Raw genomic sequence first — 23441 nt, forward strand, 5'->3', positions numbered from 1 at the left:
CAGCCAAGAATACTGTATCTAGCAAGGCTGTCATTCAAAATAGAAGGAGAGGTGAAGACCTTCCAGGATAGACAGAAACTGAAAGACTATGTGACCACCAAACCAGCTCTGTAAGAAATATTAAGGGGGACCCCTAAGCAAAGAGGGAGCCCAAAGAAACAATTCACAGAAACAGGGACTGTAAGGTAATACTATGAAGCTAAATTCGTATCTCTCAATAGTTACTCTGAATGTGAATGGGCTACATGCTCCAGTCAAAAGATACAGGGTAGGGCAGCCTGGGTGGCTTCAGTGGTTTAGCGCTGCCTTCAGCCCAGGGCCTGATCCTGGAGACCCAGGATCGAGTCCCATGTTGGGCTTCCTGCATGGAGCCTGCTTCTCCCTCTGCCTGTGTCTCTGCCCTCTCTCCCTCTCATGAGTAAATAATAAAATAAAAAATCTTAAAAAAAAGACACAGGGTATTAGACTGGATAAAAAAGCAAGACCCATCTATATGCTGCCTACAAGAGACTCATTTTAGACCTAAGGACACCTCCAGCCTGAAAATGAAGGGGTAGAGAACCATTTACCATTCAAATGGTCCTCAAAAGAAAGCTGGGGTAGCAATCCTCATATCAGATAAATTAGATGAAGAGGGACACTATATCGTACTTAAAGGGTCTATCCAACAAGAAGACCTAACAATTATGAATATCTATGCCCCTAATGTGGGAGAAGCCAATTATATCAACCAATTAATAATCAAAGTAAAGAGAGACATAAACAATATATTAATAGTAGGAGACTCCAACATGGCACTCTGAGCAAAGGACAGATCTTCTAAGCAGAAGATCACCAAAGAAACAAGGGCAAATGATACATGGGACCAAATGGATTTCACAGATATATACAGAACTTTACATCCAAACGCAACAGAATACACATTCTTCTCAAGTGCACATGGAACTTTCTCCAGAATAGACCATATATTGGGTCACAAATTAGGTCTCAATCGATAGCAAAAGACTGGGATTATTCCTTGCATATTTTCAGACCACAATGCTTTGAAACTAGGACTCAATTACAAGAAGAAATTTGGAGGTTACCAAACACTTGGAGATTAAAGAGCATCCTACTAAAAGATCAATGGGTCAACCAGGAAATTAGAGAAGAGTTTCAAAGATTCAGCAAATAAAGCCTACAGCAAGCAGAAGAAGAGAAATAATAAAGATTAATAATAAAGATTAGAGAACTCAATGAATAGAGACCAGAATAAGTATAGAACAGATCAATGAAACCAGGAGCTGGTTCTTTGAAAGAATTAATAAGATAAATAAACCCCTAGCAAGACTTATTAAAAAGAAAAAAGACTCAAATTAATAAAATCATGAATGAAAGAGGAGAGATCACAACCAACACCAAGGAAATACAAACAATTTTTAAAATGTATTATGAGCAACTATATGCCAACAAATTAGGCAAGCTGAAAGAAATGCATACATTCCTGGAAACCAACCTACAAATTACCAAAACTGAAATAGAAAGAAATAGAAAATCTGAACAGATCAATAACCAGAGAGGAAACTGAAGCAGTCATCAAAAACTTCCCAAGAAATAAAAGTCCAGGGCCAGCTCGCTTCCCAGGGGAATTCTACCAAACATTTAAAAAAGAAATAATACCTAAATAATACCTAAAGTCATTAAGATAAAACCTAACATCAAAAAATCAGAAGCCAAGTAACTTGTGCAGAAGGAATACACAGAAAACTTGGGGTGGTTTGGTTAGAGTATAATTAGTGGAGGGTGTGCATAAGGTAGATTTTTCTGGTTTTCAGAAATTGTAATTTTTTTGGTGTGCTATTTCAATTTTTAGTAGCAAATGTGTATGTAGAGGATCTTATTAAAATTGAGACTTATTTGAAAAAAAAATTATACTAAAGCTGTTTCAAAGGATAGAAATTGAGGGAATATCTCCAAACTCATTCTATGAGGCCAGCATTATCTTGATCCCAAAACCAGATGAAGACTCCATCAAAAACGAGAATTACAGACCAATATCACAGAGGAACATGGGCATCAAAATACTCACCAAGATACTAGCCAATAGGATCCAATAGTACATTAAAAGGATTAGTCATCATGACCAAGTGGGATTTATCCCTGGGATACAGAGGTGGTTCGACATTCATAAATCAATCAACACAACAGATCACATTAATAAAATAAAAGACAAAAACCATATGATCCTCTCATTTGATGCAGAGAAAGCATTTGACAAAATACAGCATCCTTTCCTGATTGAATGTCTTCAAAGTATAGGGATACAGGGAACATATCTCAAAATCATAAAAGCTATCTACAAAAAGCCTACTTTGAATATCATTCTCAATGGGGAAACACAACAGGAACACAACAGGAATGCCCACTCTCACCATTGTTGTTCAACATAGTGCTAGCAGTCCTAGTCTCAGCAATCAGACAACAAAAAGAAATAAAAGGCACTCAAATTGGCAAAGAAGTAGTCAAATGCTCACTCTTCACAGATGACATGATATTGTACATGGAGAACCCAAAAGACTCCACCCCAAAATTGCTAGAATTCATATAGCAATTCAGCAATGTGTCACACTACAAAATCAATGCACAGAAATCTATACACTAACAATGAGACTGATGAAAGAGAAATTAGGGAATCAATCCCATTTACAATTGCTCTCAAAACCATAAGATACCTAGGGAAAGGGGATCCCTGGGTGGCGCAGCGGTTTGGCGCCTGCCTTTGGCCCAGGGCGCGATCCTGGAGACCCGGGATCGAATCCCACATCGGGCTTCCGGTGCATGGAGCCTGCTTCTTCCTCTGCCTGTGTCTCTGCCTCTCTCTCTCTCTGTGACTATCATTAAAAAAAAAAAAAAGATACCTAGGGAAAAATCCTAACCTGACAGGTAAAGGATCTGTACTTTATTAACTACAGAATACTAATGAAAGAAATTGAGGGAGACACAAAGAGATGGGAAAACATTCCATGCTCATGGATTGGAAGAATGAATATTGTGAAAATGTGTACCCAGAGCAATGTATACATTCAATGCAATCCTTATCAAAATACCATGGACTTCCTTCACAGGGTTGGAACAAACAATCCTAAGGTTTGGAACCAGAAAAGACCCCAAATAGCCAGAGAAATATTGAAAAAGGAAACCAAAGCTGGGGGCATCACAATACCTGACTTCAAGCTGTATTACAAAGCTGTGATCATCAAGACAGTATGGTACTGGCACAAAAACAAACAAATAGACCAATGGAACAGAACAGAGAACCCAGAAATGGACTCTCAACTGTATGGTCAACTGATCTTCGATAAAGCAGGAAAGAATATCCAATGGAATAAAGTTTCTTCAATAAATGGTGTTGGGAAAATTGGACAGCCACATGTAGAACAATGAAACTGGATCATTCTCTTATATCATATGTAAAGATAAACTCAAAATGGATGAAAGACCTAAATGTGAGACAGGAATCCATCAAAATCCTAGAGGAGAATACAGACAGCAACCTTTTTTAGCTTGGCCACAGCAACTTCTTGCAAGACACATCTATAAAGGCAAGGGAAACAAAAGCAATAGTGAACTATTGGAACTAAAACTAAAAGGCAATCTACAGAATGGGAGAAGATATTTGCAAATGACATATCAGATATAAGGCTAGTATCCAAGATCTATAAAAAATTTATCAAACTCGGGATGCCTGTGTGACTCAGCAGTTGAGCATCTGCCTGCAGCTCAGGGCATAATCCCAGGATCCAGGATTGAGTCCCACATTAGACTCCCTGTGAGGAGCCTACTTTTCCTCCCTCTGCCTATGTCTCTACCTCTCTCTGTGTGTGTCTCTCATGAATAAATAAATAAATCTTAAATATATATATATACACACACACACACACACACACACACACACACAAACTCTTAAAATTAAAAAAAAAAAGAACTCGGGGATCCCTGGGTGGCGCAGTGGTTTGGCACCTGCCTTTGGCCCAGGGTGCGATCCTGGAGACCCGGGATCGAGTCCCACGTCGGGCTCCCGGTGCATGGAGCCTGCTTCTCCTTCTGCCTGTGTCTCTGCCTCTCTCTCTCTCTCTCTGTGTGACTATCGTAAATAAATAAAAAAATTTTAAAAAAAAGAACTTATCAAACTCAATACCCAAAAACAAACAAATGAGTCAAGAAATGTGCAGAAGACATGAACAGACATTTCTCCAAAGAAGACATACACATGGCCAACAAGCACATGAAAAAATGCTCCTGATCACTTGTCATCAGGGAAATACAAATCAAAACCACAATGAGATACCACTTTACACTGATGAGAATGGCTAAAATTAACAAGACAGGAAACAACACATGTTGGTGAGGGTGTGGAGAAACAGGAACCCTCTTGCACTGTTGGTGGGAATGCGAACTGGTACAGCCACTCTGGAAAACAGTGTGGAGGTTTCCTAAAATTAAAAATAGAACTACCCTATGATCCAGCAATTGTGCTACTAGTATTTGCCCAAAGGATACAAAAATACTGATTTGAAAGGGCACATGCACCCTGGTATTTATAACATCATTATCAACAATAGCCAAATTATGGGAAAAGCCCAAATGTCCACCGATTGATGAATGGATAAAGATACACACACACACACACACACACACACACACACACACACACACACACTGGAACATTACTCAGCCATCAAAAAGAATGAAATCTTGCTATTTGCAATGATGTAGATGGAGCTAGAGAGTATTATGCTAAGGGAAATAAGTCAGTCAAAGAAAGACAAATACCATATGATTTCACTCATGTGGAATGTAAGAAATAAAACAGATGAACTTAAGGGAAGGGGAAAAAAGAGAGAGGGAAGCAAACCATAAGAGACTCTTAACTACCCTACAAACTGAGGGCTGATGGAGGGAGGTGAGCAGGGGATGGGCTAAATGGATGATGGGTATTAAGGAGGTCACTTGTGATGAGCATTGAGTGTTATATGTGATGAATCACTAAATTCTACATCTGAAACCAATTTTACCATATACGTTAACTAACTAGAAATTAAATAAAAACTTGAAATAAAAAAAGAAGGGCATGAGAATATTCTTTAACTTTGAACTATTACATTAAATCTCTATATTAAAATTTATAAAACAATGGCTACAAGAATAGGATGTATATTCCTCATAAAAATGAAAGAAGAATTAAAAGGTACCTAAAATATTAAATAATAAAACAAAAGTATTTTAGACAAATATAAAAAGTGTAGAAATTCAAAATAGGTAGAAATTAGTCTGAGTATAGCAATAATCAAAATAAATACAAATGGCCGAAACTTGCCAGTTAAAAGATAGAAATTGTAAATTGCATTTTTAAAAATCTTACTATATGTAAATTAATAGACATATTTAAATCAAAAAGATACAGAAGGGTAGAAAAGATATAAAATGATATACTAGGATAATACCAACCAACCAAAAAAGGAATAGCATTGGCATATTAATAACTGACAAATAGGATTTAAGACAAAAAAATATTATCTATATGAGAGAAAGCAATAACATATAGTAATAGCTTTGATTTACTGGGAAATCACAAAGTACCTACATTTAAAAATGTACCTGAATTTACATATACTTAACAAAATAGCCTAAAAATATTTTTAAAAAACAAAAAGTAATAAATTTATAGAACTATTTTGATAAATCTAAATATAGAAGAATATTTCAACATAAATCTATACATTATAGATATTAAGAAAAAATTTAGTAAGGATACTGAAGACTTGAACTACACAATTAAAGTTTGATATATATAGAAACTTCTACCCAAAAAAATGAGAGTGTGCATTCTTTCAAACACACGAGGATTTATAAAAATTGACTGTATACTAGTCCAGAAAGCAAGTCTTAATTCTTTTCAAAGAATCAGTATCACATTGATCATACTCTCTGAACATAAAACAATTAAACTAGAACTCAAATATTTTTTTTAATTTGGAAAGTTAACCCCCCAAAATTTATCATTCCAAATTCTAAACTTATGAATGAAAGATTTAATCATGTGGACATTTTTTTTAATTACTGAGAATTAAAATAATAATGAAAATGGCTCTTTTCAAAGATAGTGAACAGAAAATCCACAGGAACATATACATAAATTACTAGAAATAGTAAGAAAGTATAAGAAAGCTAAAGCCATTAGATAAATTTATGAATATCAACTGCATTTCCATCATCACTAATAAGCAGAAAATATAATTTTCTGAAAGTACAATTAAAATATAATAGAAAAATATAAAGCATTTTAAGAATAAATTTAATAAGATATGTATAAGACATGTATGAGATAATATAAAACTATTGAAATGCATCAAAGGGAAACCAAAATAAGTAGAGAGATATGCCAGATCCATGGCTAGGAATAATCATGACCAGAAAAATATTGATTCTTCCCAACTAATACAACAAGTCAAAGCAATTCCAAATAAATCCCAACAAACTTTTTCATAGAACTTGACAAGTTGATTTTAAAATCTATTTAAAAATACTTAAGTGTTCCTGATAAAGAAAAACATGGCTGGCCTACCCTATCAGACATCACAAATTATAATAAAGTCGTAATTATTAAGATATTGAGGTATTGGTCCATAATAAATAAACCAACGCAGCAGTAGGGAGAGCCCAGAATCAGACCCATGCACAGATAGAAAAACTTTGTTTTTTCAGATAGAAGAACTTTGATAGATGACATAAGTGGTGCTGCACATCACTGAAGAAGGAACCATTAGATAAATCATATTTGGATACTTAGCTTACTATGTTTTAAAAAATGAAACTGGATTCCTACTTCACATCATTCATAAAAATCAATTCCAAATGACACAAATATTTAAATATTAAATCAAAACTTTAAAGACTCTAGAAATAGGGACACCTGAGTGGCTCAGTTGGTTAAAGCATCTGCCTTTGGCTCAGATGATGATGTCAGGGTCCTGGGATCGGGCCCCAAATCACGCTTTCTGCTCATCAAGGAGTCTGCTTCACCCTCTGCTTCTACTGCCCCCTCAGCTTGTGTTCTCTCTCTCTCTCTCTAATAAATAAATAAAATATTTTTTAAAATAAATAAATACTCTAGACATAGTATCTTTTCTGATCTTGGTATCTTAAAGGTGTTTTCAACTAGGCACAATACTCAATAACCATGGGGCACCTGGGTGGCTTCAGTGGTTTAGCGCCTGCCTTTGGCCCAGGGCATGATCCTGGAATCCCGGGATCGAGTCCCACATCAGGCTCCCTGCATGGAGCCTGCTTCTCCCTCTGCCTATGCTCTGCCTCTCTCTCTCTCTCTCTCTCTGTCTCTCAAGAATAAATAAATAAAATATTTTTTAAAAAGACTCAATAACCACAAATAACCATAAAAGACTGATAATTTAAGTGTTAAATTGAATTATACTCAAGTAAAGAGCTCTTTTTGCCAAAATACACATAAAGAGAAGACTGAGCCACAAACTGGAAGAAGGTATTTTCAACATATGTAACTGGCAAAAGAGTAATAACTAGAACATTTATAGAAGTCCTACAAAGCAATTTTTTTTTATGCTGAGTGAAGTAAGTCAGTCGGAGAAGGACAAACATTATATGTTCTCATTCATTTGGGGAATATAAATAATAGTGAAAGGGAAAATAAGGGAAGGGAGAAGAAATGTGTGGGAAATATCAGAAAGGGAGACAGAACGTAAAGACTGCTAACTCTGGGAAACGAACTAGGGTGTTGGAAGGGGAGGAGGGCGGGGGGTGGGAGTGAATGGGTGACGGGCACTGGGTGTTATTCTGTATGTTAGTAAATTGAACACCAATAAAAAAATAAAATAAAAAAAAATAAAAAATAAATTAATGAAATGTTCAAAGACCATGAAACAGTATTTCCCAGAAGAAACTCTATTAGCAGAAGGAGTAGGGTAGAAAAGGAAAAGAAGAAAAAAGTTATGCCAATCATCAACTACTGATAAAGATAAAATTAAGAGTGTAACAAGAAATTTGACACAACCAGCAAAATAACAAAAAAGTTTGACAATACCCAATGTAGGAAAATGCTTATAAATTGCTGGCAGATGTGCAAAAGTGAACATTTGCATCCTCTATGGTCCAACAGTGCCATTTCTAATTATATACTCTAGAGGTATATACCACGAGGTTATCATTGCATGTATACACCAATATGTATATAAACCAACACACATTAATATACGGAGCCCTGCAGCCTTGGAGCCAAATGGACAGATCCCCATCACTTACGGTAAAAAGCAGTGTGCTGCCGTCAACACCCACTGAGGGGCAATCAAAGTTCCCACACAGGACTGATAACTGGAGCTCAGGTAAAATAAGTAGAGAAGAGGATTGAACCCTTCCATGTCTTCACTAACATATGAAACAACACCTGGAACACAGAGAGAAGAGAATCAAGGGATATAACCTGACTAAAGAAAACTCAGGGTACTTATGGAGATTTCAGGATGCCAGTATCAGATAATATCAGTATTTACCACATATTAATCCCTCAGTCCCCTACTCTATGGTACTAGAGAACCATACTACAAATACTGTACTAAATACTTGATGTACTTTTTAAAATTTTTTTCTAAAAAAAATTTAAAAAATAAAAAATTTTTTTCTTCACAGAAAAAAAAGAACCTATGGGGTGGATAAATTTTATATTATTTTACTGATAGTTTATTGGAGAGACTGTCTTTTCCACACTGTAGTCTCCTTTGTCATAGATTGATTGACCACATAATTGTGGGTTTATTTCTGGGCTCTCTGTTCCACTGACCTATGTGTTTGCTTTTGTGCCAGCAAAAGTACATCTTGAAACCTGGAATTGTGATGCCTCCTGCTTTTTATTTCTCAAGATAGACAGTAAAATAGAATATTATGCAGCCATAATAAAGGAAGTGATAGTGCCATTTGCAACAATATGGATGGACCTAGAGGATATAATGTTAAGTCAAGTCTTATGGAGAAAGACGAATACCAGATGATTTCACTCATATGTAGAATCCAAAAAAAAGAAAAAACAAACAAATGAATAAAGAAACAAAAAGCAGAAACAGACCTATAAATATGGAGAATAAACAGATGGTTACCAGAGAGCAGGAGGACAAGGAATGGGAAATATGGGTGAAGGGGAGTGGGAGGGCTTCCGGGTATGGAATGAACAAGTCATGGAGATAAAAGGCACAGCATAGGGAATACAGTCAATAATATTCTAATACTGTTGTGTGGTAACTGATGGCAGCTACACTTATGGTGAACATAGTATAATATATAAACTTATCAAATCACTACACTGTACACCAGATACTAACGTAACATTGTGTGTCAACTATACTCAAATTTTTTTGAATTTAAATCATTAACTATTAGGACACTTGAGGCCATACAACTAGTGAATTATGGTTGGCTAAAGGATTCAGACTCCAAAAAAAAAAAAAAAAAAAAAAAAGGATTCAGACTCCAGTCCATCTGATTTCAAATCCTATTTATGCACTTCTCTTCCACAGGACCTCCCTGCTTCTCCTTACCCTGTTTGCTGCTTTCCAGAGCGTCTCAGCTCATTTCTAATCTTCCAAAGGCTTAAGGATTCTGGGCTCTATCCACAATCAAGCAATGGAGCCTTTCCTATATAGCTCCTTGATTTTTCCTACTAGTCGACTGCAGGGATGCTCTGAAATTAGTCATCATGAATCCATCAGGAAAAAAAATTAATTAAAATTAGGACTTTACGGGACGCCTGGGTGGCTCAGTGGTTTAGCACCTGCCTTCGGCTCAGGGCGTGATCCTGGATCCTGGATCCTGGATCCTGGATCCTGGGATGGAGTCCCACATCAGCTCCCTGCATGGAACTTGCTTCTCCCTCTGCCTATGTCTCTGTCTCTTTCTGTGTGTGTCTCTCATGAATAAATAAATACAATCTTTAAAAAAAAAGTAAGACTTTAATTCTGGCCTAAGAATAGAGGGAAAGGTACTTTGTACAGATACTTAAATACAGTGCACTACTTATGCTCTGGAAAAAAATTGTCTCAATTTGAATACTGGTTGTATCCTTACTGGTAGCATGAACTTGAACAAATTATATAAATCTCTGTATCTTAATTTACTTACTTGTACACTGAGAGCATACAACTTCTTTCCTAGGGTTGTTGTGAGAATTACGTGTTAATATACATAAATTGCTTGGGAAATGTTTGATATATAATGGGTTTTCAGTAAATGTAATTTCCTCCTAATGCAGTTTGAAGTACTTTTTTATTTTGAGAAAGTAAAAACAACACTCAGAAGGAGACATAGACAAATTCCCTTCGTGACCCCCAAAATAACTCAACATCAGATATTAATTGGTATCTCCTTTCTTTGCATCATTGCTATTTCTTTATCCATGAGAGCTCTATTTTAAGTTCTACCTCCTAAATAAAACTTTTGAGATATCCTATTCTGAACTGATCCCATTTCTCTAACTCCATCTTCAGAATTATCCAGCACAAGCTCAAACTCTGTAAGACACCCTCCCAACCCCCCATGACTGGGGCACTTCTGAGGCTCTCTGGAGTATGTTCTCCCCACTGCATAAAGCAAAAAAAACCCTCACTATTTTCCTTATTTCTATGTTCTTGGTGGCATTTGGATGGTAGCTTCAACAAAGCAGGCTAAATCCTGCTTTCTTCAGTTTAGGAAAGGAGGCAGGAAAATATAAAACTATTTTTAAGGTTTTGTTTTAATTCCAGTTAATTAACAGAGTTATATTAGCTTCAGGTGTACAATATAGTGATTCAACACTTACATACAACACCAGATGCTCATCACAAGTTCATCCCTTAATCTCCATCACCTATTTCACCCATCCCCCCAACCACCTTCCCTCTGGTAACCATCAGTTTATTCCTTATAGTTAGAAGTCTATTTCTTGGTGTGCCTCTCTCTCTTTTTTACCCTTTGCTTAGGTGTTTTGTTTCTTAAATTCTACATATGAGTGAAATATGATATTTGTCTTTCTCTGACTGACATATTTCGTTTGGCATAATACTGTCTAGCTCCATCCATGTCACTGCAAATGGCAAGAGTTCATTCTTTTTGATGGCCAAGTAATATTCCATTGTGTGTAGATATACACCATCTCTTCCTTATTCATTCATCAGTTAATGGATATTTGGGCTGCTTCCATAATTTGGCTATTACTGGTAATGCTGCTATAAACATTGGGGTGCATGTATCCCTTTGAATTAGTGTATTTGTATTCTTTGGGTAAATGCCTTGCAATACAATTGCCGAATCATAGGGTAGTTCTATTTTAAACTTCTTGAGGAACCTCCATACTATTTTCCACAGTAATTACACCAATTTTCACTTCCACCAACTATGCAAGAGGGCTCCTTTTTCTCCACACCCTCACCAACACTTGTTGTTTCTTGTGTTTTTTATCTTGGCTATTCTGACAGGTATGAGGTAATGTTCCATTGTAGTTTTGATTCTCATTTCCCTAATGAGTGATATTGTGCACCTTTTCATTGGTTGTTTGTTTGTGTTTGTTATGTCTTCTTTGGAAAAAAAGTGTATTCATGCCCTTTGCCCATTTTTAATTGGATTGTTGTAGTATTCATTTTTGGGGATGTTGAGTTTTATAAGTTCTTTATATATTTTGTATAGTAACCCATTATCAGATATGTCATTTGCAAATATCTTCTTCCATTCCATAGGTTGCCTTTTAGTTTTGTTGATGGTTTCCTTTGCTGTGCAGAAGCTTTTGATTTTGATATATTCCCAATAGTTTTTGTTTCCCTTCCTGCAGGAGACATATCTAGAAAGAAGTTGCTACAGCTGATGTCAAAAAGGTTACTGCCCATGTTCTCTAGGATTTTTATACTTTCAGGTCTCACATTTAAGTTTTTAGTCCATTTTGAATTTATTGTTTGGTGTAAGAAAGTGGCCCAGTTTCATTCTACATGTGGCTGTCCAATTTTCCCAACATCATTTGTCAGAGACTGTCTTTTTCCCATTAGATAGTCTTTCCTGGTTTGCCAAAGATTCACCATTCATGAGTTCGTTTCTGGGTTTCTATTCTGTTCCATTGATCTCTGTCTATTTCTGTGCCAGGACCATACTCTTTTTATTACTACAGCTTTGTCATATAAATAGAAGTCTGGAATTTTGATGCCTCCAGCTTTGCTTTTTTTGTCTATTTTTGGTCTTTTTGTGGTTCCATAAATTTTAGGATTCTTTGATCTAGTTCTGTGAAAAATGGGTTGGCATTTTGATAGGGATTGCATTAAATGTATAGATTGCTTTGGGTAGTACAGACATTTTAACAATATTTATTCTTCCAAACCATGAGCATAGAATGTCTTTTCATTTCTTTGTGTCATTTTCAATTTCTTTCATGTGTTTCATCAGTGTTTATAGTTTTCAGAGTACAGGTCTTTCACCTCTTTGGTTAGGTTTATCCAAGGTAGCTTTTGGCTTTTGGTGCAGTTGTAAATGGGATCGATTTCTCTTTCTGCTGCTTCATTATAGGTGTATAGAGATGCAACAGAGTTAGGTATGTTGATTTTGTATCCTGCAACTGAACTCATCTATCAGTTCTAGTAATTTTTTGGTGGGTTCTTTCAAGTTTTCTATACAGAGTATCATGACATCTGCAAACAGTGAAAGTTTGATTTCTTCCTTGCCAATTTAGATGACTTTTATTTCATTTTGTTGTCTGATTGTTGTGTTAGGACTTCCAAACCATGTTAAATAACAGTGGTTCGAGTGGACATCCTGTCTTCTTCCTGACCATACAGGAAAAGATCACAGTTTTTCCACCCAAGGATGATATTAGCTGTGGGATTTTCATAGATGGTCTCTATTATGTTGAGGAAAATGTTTCTTCTTACTGTGCTCTATTAAGAGTTTTTATTATGAATGGATGTTGTACTTTGTCAAATGCTTTTTCAGCATCTATTGAAAGGATTGTGATTCTTATCCTTTGTTTTATTAATGTGGTGTATCACGTCAATTGATTTGCAGATAATGAACCAGTCCTGCAGCTCAGGAATAAATTTCACTTGCCTGTCATGAATGATTCTTTTAATAGATTCAATTTGCTAGTATTTTATTGAGAATCTTTGCATTCATATTTATCAGGGATATTGGCCTGTAGTTCTTTTAGTGATGTCTTCATCTGGTCTCGTTATCAGGGTAATGCTGGCTTCACATAATGAGTTTGGAAATTTTCCTTCCAATTCTATTTTTTGGAAGAGTTTGAGAAGAACAGGTATTAACTCTTCTTTAAATATTTGGTAGAATTTGCCTTTCATGAAGCCATCTGTCCCTGGACTTCTGCTTGTTGAAAGTTTTTTGATTATTGACTCAATTTCTTTGCTGGTTATTGGTCTGTTGAAGTTTTTTTTCCTCTTTCAGTTTTGGTAGGTTATGTTTCTAGGAATTTATCAATTTTTTCTACATTATCCAATTTGTTCGCATATAGTTTTCCGTAATTTTATAATTGTTTGTATTTCTATGGTGTTCGCTGTTATTTCTCCTCTCTCATTAGTGATTTTATTAATTTGTATCCTTTATCTTTTTGATAAGTCTGGCTAGAGGTTAATCAACTGTACTATTTTTTTCCAAAGAAAAAGCTCCTGGTTTCATTGATATGTTCTATTTTTTTTTAATTTCTACATAATTTAGTTCTGCTGTAATCTTTATTATTTCCTTCCTACTCTTGGCTTGAGGGTTCATTTGTTGCTCTTTTTCTAGCTCCTTTAGGTGTAAGATTAGAGTGTTTGAGAGTTTTCTTACTGCTTGAGGTAGGTCTGTATTGCTATATTCTTCCCTTTTAGGACTGCTTTTGCCGCATCCCAAAGGTTTTGGACATTGTGTTTTCATTTTCATTTGTTTCCATATTTTTTTTATTTCTTCCTTGATTTCCTGGTTGACTCATTCATTTTTAATAGCATATGTTGTTTAACCTCTATGTATTTGTGGTCTTTCCAACTTTTTTCTTGTGGTTGACTTCTAGTTTCACACTGTTGTGGTTAGAAAAGGTGCATGGTATGCTTTCCATCTTTTTATATTTGTTGAGGCCTGTTTTGTGACCTAAAATGTAACCTATTCTGGAGAATGTTCCATGAGCACCTAAAGAGAATGTGTATTCTGCTGTCTTAGGATGGAATGTTCTGCATATATCTGTTGAGTTCACCTGGCCCAGATGTCATTCAAAGCCATTGTTTCTTTTTCTTTTTTTTAATTCAAATTCAATTAGCCAACACAAAGTACATACTTAGTTTCAGATGTAGAGTTCAATAATTCATCAGCTACATGTAACATCCAGAAGTCATCACATCACATGCCCTCCTTAATGCCCATTAACAAATTACCCCATCCCCCCACTGGCCTTCTCTCTCCAGCAACCCTCAGCTTGTTTCCTATAGTTAAAGAGTCTCTCCTGGTTTTTCTCCCTCTCTGATAATTTCTCATTCAGTTTTCCCTCCTTTCCCCTATGACCCTCTGCACTGTTAAGCCACTGTTTCTGTGGGTTTTTTTCTGTTTAGATGATCTGTCCATTAATGTAAATGGGGTATTAAAGTCCCCTACTATTATTGTATTATCACTTAGTTCCTTTATGTTTGTTATTAATTTTTGTTATATATATTTAGGTGCTCCCCTGTTGGGTGCATAAATATTTACAATTGTTATAACTTCTTGTTATATTGTTCCTTTTATTATTATATAGTTCCATTCTTTATCTCTTGTTATAGTTTGGGATAAAATCTAGTTTGTCTGACATAAGTATTGCTACTCCGGCTTTCTTTTAACATCCTTTTGTGTGATAAATGTTTCTCCACCCCCTCACTTTCAACCTGCAGGTGTCTTTAGGTATAAAATGAGTCTCTTTTAGGCAGCATATAGATGCATCTTGTTTTTTTTTTTAATCTATTATGTCACCTTATGTCTCTTGACTGGAGTGTTTAGTCCATTTACATTCAAAGTAATTGTTGATATGTATTTATTGCAATTTTATTACTTGTTTTGTCATTGTCTCTGGAGATTTTCTTGGATCCTTTTCTTTGTCACTTTTTTTTCCAATTCAGACTTCTCTTGCTTTGTCAATTTATGTTTCTGGGTCTATGGAGTTTTCACCTGTAGATGATCAGTAGTAAAGGAATAATGATTTATATAATATCCCCCACTAACTACAACAGTGTATGGCATGAACACAATATGTATGTATCATACAAATGAATTAGTGAGCAGTTGGAATAAAATCCACTTTGTGTACAGGGTCTACTGGGAGGTACTGAAATTAATGAAATGGTTTTCTGCATCCATATGTGAAGCAAGCATCATCAGAACAATAAGAGTTAATGTTATATATGTGTGTGTGTACTTTTTTCCAAATTCATCTATGTATGCATTTATTTAAGAAAATATTTCCTGAATATTTACTACGTGCCAGGCAACACATTGGATGTTGAATATCAAAGGGTATCCAAGATAGAAGTAGACTTTGGATCCATGAAATGAGGGAGATAGACAGTAAGCAAATATATGAGGGAGATAGACAGTAAGCAAATAAATACACAAATGGATAGTTATAAATTGTGATGATAAAGTAACAGTGTTCCTTGAGAAAGCAGAATAAGGGAGGGTAAATGAGGAATTGAATTTAGTTTGGGTGCACAAAAAAGTACTTGCTGGGTAAATGACAGGTATCTGAGACAGAGAGTTAAGAAAACCCAGCCATGGGAAGAACAGAATAAAGAGCTTTTTAGGAGAGGAACTACATGTGCAAAGGCTCAAAGAGGAGAAAGGACTAGGAGTGCTCAGGAATCTGAAGAAAGCCAAGAATATTGAAGCATAGAGGCCAAGGAAAAGATTGGCCTATGATGACCTTGAGAGGAGGCAGGGATCCCATCAAGCAGGGCTTGAAACCCATTCTCAGGAGTTTGGATTTTATTCTAAATGTAATAAAAAAAAAACTATTAAAGAATTTGAATGCACAGAAGTTATATGATCCAATCATTTTTTAAAACATCACTGGATTTTTATTAGAAATGGATTAGAGGGGTGCCTGGGTGGCTCTGGTTGTTAAGTGTCTGCCTTCAGCTCAGGTCTTGATCTCAGAGTCCTGGGATGGAGTGCCACATGGGCTCCCTACTCAGCGGGGAGTCTGCTTCTCCGTCTCCCTCTGCCCATTTCCCCAGCTCATGCTTGCTCTCACTATGTCTCTCTTTCTCTCAAATAAATAAATAATCTTAAAACAAAAAAGTAGATTGGAAAAGGGCAAGAGTAGAAACACATAGGCTTACTGAGATAGACCCAGCAAAAGTGATGTGACTTGCACTGAAGTGGCAGCAGTGGAGCTGGAGAAGAGCACCTAAGTGGCGGGCGGGGGGGGGGGGGGGGGGGGGGGGGGGGGAGACACACACAAGGTCCACTTCAAAAGTAAAGTTGACAAGAAATCTAGTTAAACAGTATTTTGATTTGATATTTTGATAATAAGACACACATTGCTCTAACAAAGATAGTTAATTCACCTTTTTGTCATTATGTAAGTATTCAATCAATAATTATCATTAAAAGAGTCAAGATATTTTAAGATTAAAAGAGGCTCTCAAAAAAAAATAAAAATAAAAAAAAATAAAAGAGGCTCTCTTGGGTAGCCCGGGTGGCTCAGGAGTTTAGCGCCACCTTCAGCCCAGGGCATGATCCTGGAGACCCAGGATCGAGTCCCACATCCTACATGGAGCCTGCTTCTCCCTCTGCCTGTGTCTCTGCCTCTTTCTCTCTCCTCTCTGTGTATTCTCATGAATAAATCAATAAAATCTTTAAAAGAGAAAAAAGAGGCTCTCATGCTCAAAAAAATTTAAAACTACTGACACAGATAATCTTCACCTTCCTTCTGACTTTAGAATAGTCCAGGGCATAAATTCTTATTTAATTCCCACAATCTATTCCTGACTCCAGACCATCTCTCATTAGCTTTAAGAAGTCTTCACTCCTACTAGTTACATCTTACCTGTAGCAACAAGACAGAGTTCCTTCAGCCACAGGGACTTCCAAGGAAAGCTGAGGAACAGGTTTCTCTTAATCAAGACTGAATTATATACCAGGCGGACCTCCCAACTAAATATTGGTCATTTGCTCTAAAAATGCTCATATTTCTTTCCACCAAAGCCCTGATGCCCTAACTCAGTCTTCACTGAGTTTTACAGTCACTGATTATAAGAAGTCATTAGAAACTGATACATTGCCTCCTTACCCCTACATTCCAGTCAGTCCCTGTATGTTTTACCTTCCCTCTCCACCTGAGTTAGATTTCTTTATTCATCATTTTAATTATGTTCTTATTACTCTTCAGAACTCCCTTCTCCTAATGTCCTTGAGTTATATTTCAAGTGGGCAAGTCTTAACTCCATATTAACAGATATTAATCTGCCTTTCCTGTGTCTGCAGCTTTAACTTTCTTAATTCGTAACAAGCATAGAATACATTAACTACTTCTCCTAGAAACAGACTCCTCTGACTGGTGTAAATTACATTTTTAATTTTTACAACTAAAAACCCCTGCACAACAAACATAGAAAGATTCTGAATAATAGAAAGCAGAAAGTGGACTGCCTAAGGGACCCAGGGGCTTAAGGAACAACATAACTCTAACTTCCCTGGGTATTCTTCTTACATCTCATAGATCCAAGATAGAGCACTGGAGCAGAGTAGCCTATAATCCAGAACCACTAAAAAGCAAAAACAAAACAAAAACAAAACAAACAAAAAAATTCTATGAAGAACTGCTCCCCTTAGCCAAAGGAAAGGGGAAAGAGTGGCCTAATACAAAGAACAATTTGACAACATCCACCCTACTCTAACCAAATAATAGTGGAAAAATGCCCACCTGCCATGGTTTCACCAAGGCTGAACAGGGGGTTTAATCTTCTACCTTCCCTCTAGGTAGAAGCAGGCAATACTCCAATCCTCAACTAGGATAGTATTAATGGGGCCCAGTGGAAATCTAAGCCTCTGCACAGTAGCCAAGAAGCTAATGGAAAAGTCTGAGGCAAAGCTAACAGTACTCTGCTTCCCTCCCTGTACCACACACGGCCCTACATCTCCAGGACTCAGCAGGTTACCAAGCCTTCACCATCATTTGACAGACTGAATAAGGCTATGCAAGGCAGAGCTACTTTGAACACTGATTCCTCCATCTCCTGGTAAATGGATCCAGTAGATTATTGAGTTTCAATTCCCATCCTTCCACATGAAAATATCCTAGTGTATACAAGTCTTCAATTCACTTCACCCCTCCTTGGTGTGACCAGAGCCCAACAGGGAACTAAGCTTCCAACCCTATTCAGTGACAGAGCTCCACTTTCACCTAAAGGATGTCAAGTAGTTGAGGGGGAAAGTTCACTTCCATTCCACCCATATTCAACAAGGTACTGAGGCAGCACTCCGCTTTTGCTGGGATGGTATAAGCAGGTTCAGAGAGAGGCTAAACATTGACCTTCACCAAGATCTGCAAACTACACCTAAATGGAGGTAATTGCCTGCTAAAAAGATTAACTAGGACTCAGAATCTCATAGCCTAACATCCAAAATAGGAATATCAAAATAGGAATAGGATCATCCATCATACCAAGAACCAAGATAATTATAACTCAAATGAGAAAAAATGTCAACACTTATATGACTAAGGTGACAGAACTGCTGACAATGATTTTAATGTACCAATCATAAAAAATACTTCAAAAAATACAAAAGAAACAATGTGTTTTTTCTGTTAGCCATTCTTATATCCTCTTTGGAGAAATGTCTGTTCATGTCTTCTGCCCATTTCTTGACTGGATTGTTTGGTTTTATGGGGGGTCTTGAGTTTGATAACTTCTTTATAGATCTTGGATACTAGCCTAGCCCTTTATCTGATAAGTCATTTGCAAATATCTTCTTTCATTCCATGGGTGGTCTTTTAGTTTTGTTGACTGTTTCTTTTGCTGTACAGAAGCTTTTGATCTTGATGAAGTCCCAACAGTTCATTTTTCCTTTTCTTTCCCTTGCCTTTGGAGATGTGTCTAACAAGAAGTTGCTGCAACCAAGGTCTAAGAGGTTGCTGTCTCTGTTCTCCTCTAGGATTTTGATAGATTCCTGTCTCACATTTAGGTCTTTCATCCATTTTGAGTTTATCTTTTTGTATCATGTAAGAGATGGTCCAAGTTCATTCTTCTACATGTGGCTGCCCAGTTTTTCCAACACCATTTGTTGAAGAGACTGTCTTTTTTCCATTGGATATTCTTTCCTGGTTTGTTGAAGATGAGTTGACCATAGAGTTGAGGGTCCATTCCTGGGTTCTCTATTCTGTTCCATTGATCTCTTGTCTGTTTTTTGCCTCAGTACCATACTGTCTTAATAATCACAGCTTTGTAATACAGCTTGAAGTCTGAACTTGTGATGCCTCCAGCTTTGATTTTCTTTTTCAACATTACTTTTGCTATTCAGGGTCTTTTCTGGTTCCATACAAATTTTAGGATTGTTTGTTTCAGCTCTGTGAAAAACACTAATGAATGGATAAAAAAGATGTGGTATATATACATATATAATGGAATAGGACTCAGCCATCAAAAAGAATGAAATCTTGCCATTTGCAACTATGTGAATGGAACTAGTTATTATGCTAAGCAAAATGTCAGTCAGACAAAGAAATACCACATGATTTCACTCATATGTGAAATATAAGAAAAAGTACAGAGGATTATAGGGGAAAGGAAGGAAAACTGAATGAGAAGAAATCAGAGAGGGGACAAACCATGAGATACTCTTAACTACAGGAAACAAACTGAAGGTCTGTTGTGGGGTGATGGGGTAAGGGTGATGGGCATCAAGGAGGGCATTTGATGTAGTGAGCACTGGGTATTATATGCAACTGATAAATCACTACATTCTACCCCTGCAACTAATAATACAGTGTATGTTACCTAATTAAATTTAAATAAATTTTTAAAAATAACTAATGTAAGCACTCATGAAATAATTTTTTAAATATAGAAAATATCAGCAAATAAGCAGAAGATGTAAAAAAAAAAAAAAGAGAGAAATTTCCAATTTCTGGTTCCACATGTAAGAAACTTGGAAGTTGCCAATCTATCTTAACAACAAGAAAAAAATCTATGCAGACTAAAAAATCAGCAACTCTTCTGGGATCCATAAGAGAAGTAAGGACACAGGGCAAACCACTTCCCTTAAGATTAGATACACAGAGAGGTGAACACAGGAAGTCATAGCTTACCAAAGCAGAGACTCACAAGCAAAACCAACAGAGGGAACCAATGTCATGGCAGGCAAACCTGAGCTGTAATTAATGAACTGCTAGAGGCTCAGTACAGACAACCCTGAGAGTTAAAAACTCCAAAGGCACCCAGTTATATGGGGCACAATTCTGTGAAACATCTGTCTAACTTCTAACCAGGTTCTCAGAATAAATACTGGAAAGAAGTCCCCTCATGCTTCTGGCAAAGGGGAGGGAAAAGAGCTCATTTTTAAATATACCAGTGCATTTTAAATATTGTGAATATATCATACTTCTTAACAAGGCCACCCTCAGGAGACACAACTTAGCCAGAGCCTAACCTGCATGCGGTATTTTCAGAGACTGACTCACTTGGGAGGGAAATGCTCAACTCTAGCCCACTCTAGCCATCCTATCCCACCTAAGGAAGAAGAAAAAAAACCTGAGAAACACAGTCTAGAGGCATAGCCTCACTAAAAGATTAAGATTTAATCCTAAGGTTACAATGTGTCCCCTCAGACCTCGCCACCACATAACTAAAGACCTATTTAAATCAGTTCCTTTGAGCCACCACACCATGTCTGGCTATGAAGAAAACATCCCAAAGCATATCAAGAGGCAAAAAAACACAATTTTAAGAGGCAGAACAAGCATCAGAACCAAACATGACAGGGGTGTTGGAATTAGTATGCCAAGAATTTAAAATAATAATGATTAATATGCTAAGGGCACTAATGGATAAAGTAGACAGCAAGAAAGAAAAAGAAGAATGTAAACAGAGAATTATAAACCTCAAGAAAGAACCAAAAAAACCAATGCTAGAAATTTTAAAACAATACCATAACAGAAATGAAGAATGCCTTTGATGGGCTTATTAGAAGATTGGACATGGCTGAGAAGAGAAACTTTGAGCCTGCAAATATATCAGTAGAAACCTCCAAAGCTAAAGAGAGGAGATAGAGGGCAGCCCAGGTGGCTCAGCGGTTTAGCACCGCCTTCAGCCCAGGGCATGATCCTAGAGACCTGGGACAGAGTCCCACGTCAGGCTCCCTGCATGGAGGCTGTTTCTCCTTCTGCCTGGGTCTGTGCCCCTCTCTCTCTCTCTCTCTCTCTCTGTGTGTGTGTGTGTGTGTCTCATGAATAAATAAATAAAATCTTTAAAAAGAGAGAGAGAGAGAGAGAAGATAGAGAGGGGAGAGAAAGAGAAGAAAGACTTAAAAAGACAGAATAGAGTTTCCAAGGACTATGGAAAAACCTTTTTTAAAAATGTGTAACAAATGCATAATGGGAATGCAGAAGGAGAAGGACAAAAGAAAGAAATGGAAGAATACTTGAAACAATAAGACTGAGAATTTCCTTCAAATTAATGACATATATCAAAAAACAGATCCAGGAAACTCAGAGAGCACTGAGTAGGATAAATGCCAAAGACCTGCACCAAGACATATCATTTTCAAAGATAGAAAACCAAAGACAAAGGGAAAAGTCCTAAAAGAAGCCCAAGGAAAAAACACCTTACCTATGGAGGAACAAAGATAAAAATTACATCCAACTTCTCAGAAACCATGCAAACAAGAAGAGAGTGCAGAAAAATACTTGAAGTACTAAGAGACAAAAAACACCAACCTAGAATTCTGTAGCCTGTGAAACAACCCCTTAAAGGTGAAGGAGAAATAAAAAGCTGCTCAGACAAACAAAAATTGAGGGGATCTGTTGCCAGTAGACCTGCTTTGTAAGAAATATTAAAATAAGATCTGTAAGAGAAGGAAAATAATATAGGTCACAAACTTGGATCTTCTTAAAGAAAGGAAGAGCATCAAAGAAGGAATAAGAAAAGGTTAAAAAAAGAAACCTTATTTTTATTAATTGATATAATAGACACCAGTTTGCTCAGAATAGTAATAACAGTAATGTCAAGGATGTATGCTTACTTGTGTATATGCTCACATAGAAGCGAAATGAATGACAGCAATGATATAAGGGACAGGAGAGAGAAATCAGAATTATTTTGTTATTATAAGGTATTCAACACTATCCATGAACTGACATAGTGTTTTTGAAAGTGGACGAGGGTTAATTGTAAATTTAGACTGCAAACTCTGGGCAACCATCTAAAAAACATTTTTTAAAAAAGGAAGTATAATGGATATGCTCAGAAAGGAGAGAAAATGAAATAATACAAAATACTCTGCTAAAACCACAAATGGCAAACAAAAAAAGTGAAAAACAAAAATGGGAACATAAAACAACAAATAGAAAACAATAGCAAATATGGTGGATATTAATCCAACTATATCACTAATCACTTTGAATGTCAATAATGCATACACATCAATTAAAACTGAATGAGAGGTCATCAGAGAGGGAGGAAAACCATGAGACTCTTAACTCTAGGAAACAAACTGAGGGTTGAAGGAGGAGAGGTGGGTGCCAGATGGGGTAATTTGGTGATGGGCATTAAGGAGGGCAAGTGATGTGATGAGCAATGGGTGTTATACGCAACTGATAAATCATTGAACACTATTATCTGAAATTAATGTATGTACTTTATGTGGGCTAACTGAATTTAAATTAAAAAAAAATAAAATAAAACACAGAGATTGTGAGAACATATAAAAATATAGGGATCCCTGGGTGGCGCAGCAGTTTGGCGCCTGCCTTTGGCCCAGGGCGTGATCCTGGAGACCCGGGATCGAATCCCACGTCGGGCTCCCGGTGCATGGAGCCTGCTTCTCCCTCTGCCTGTGTCTCTGCCTCTCTCTCTCTCTCTCTCTCTCTCTGACTATCATAAATAAATTTTAAAAAAATAAATAAAAATTAAAAAAATAAAAATAAAAACATAAAACCCAACTGTATGTTCTCTACAATAAACCCACTTTAAATTATTTGAAGTTTTATTTAAGTAACCTCTACACTCAACATGGAACTCAAACTCATGACCTCGAGATCAAGAGTCACATTCTCCTCCAGATGAGGCAGCCAAGCACCCCTAAACCCACTTTAAATATAAAGACATACAGACCAAAAGTAAATGGATGGAGAAAGACAGACCCCACTAACATTTCATCAAAAGAAAGCAGGAGTACTATATTAATTTCAGACAGAACAG

The 23441-nt window shown here is 36.6% G+C and overlaps 1 protein-coding gene across 3 annotated transcripts in view; it reads right to left on the reverse strand.

Annotated features, from left to right (window-relative positions):
* LOC100688918 (putative inactive serine protease 58) overlaps positions 1-23441 on the reverse strand; it is a 48204-nt gene that overhangs the window by 17057 nt on the left and 7706 nt on the right. For all 3 annotated transcript variants that reach the window (XM_038559374.1, XM_038559373.1, XM_038559372.1), the window contains exon 2: positions 8314-8455. In XM_038559374.1, coding sequence (XP_038415302.1) covers positions 8314-8455 — 142 coding nt within the window. The remainder of the gene's footprint in view (positions 1-8313; positions 8456-23441) is intronic.

This window comes from Canis lupus, chromosome 16 (assembly GCF_011100685.1).
Source record: "Canis lupus familiaris isolate Mischka breed German Shepherd chromosome 16, alternate assembly UU_Cfam_GSD_1.0, whole genome shotgun sequence".
NCBI classification, from domain to species: Eukaryota; Metazoa; Chordata; class Mammalia; order Carnivora; family Canidae; genus Canis; species Canis lupus.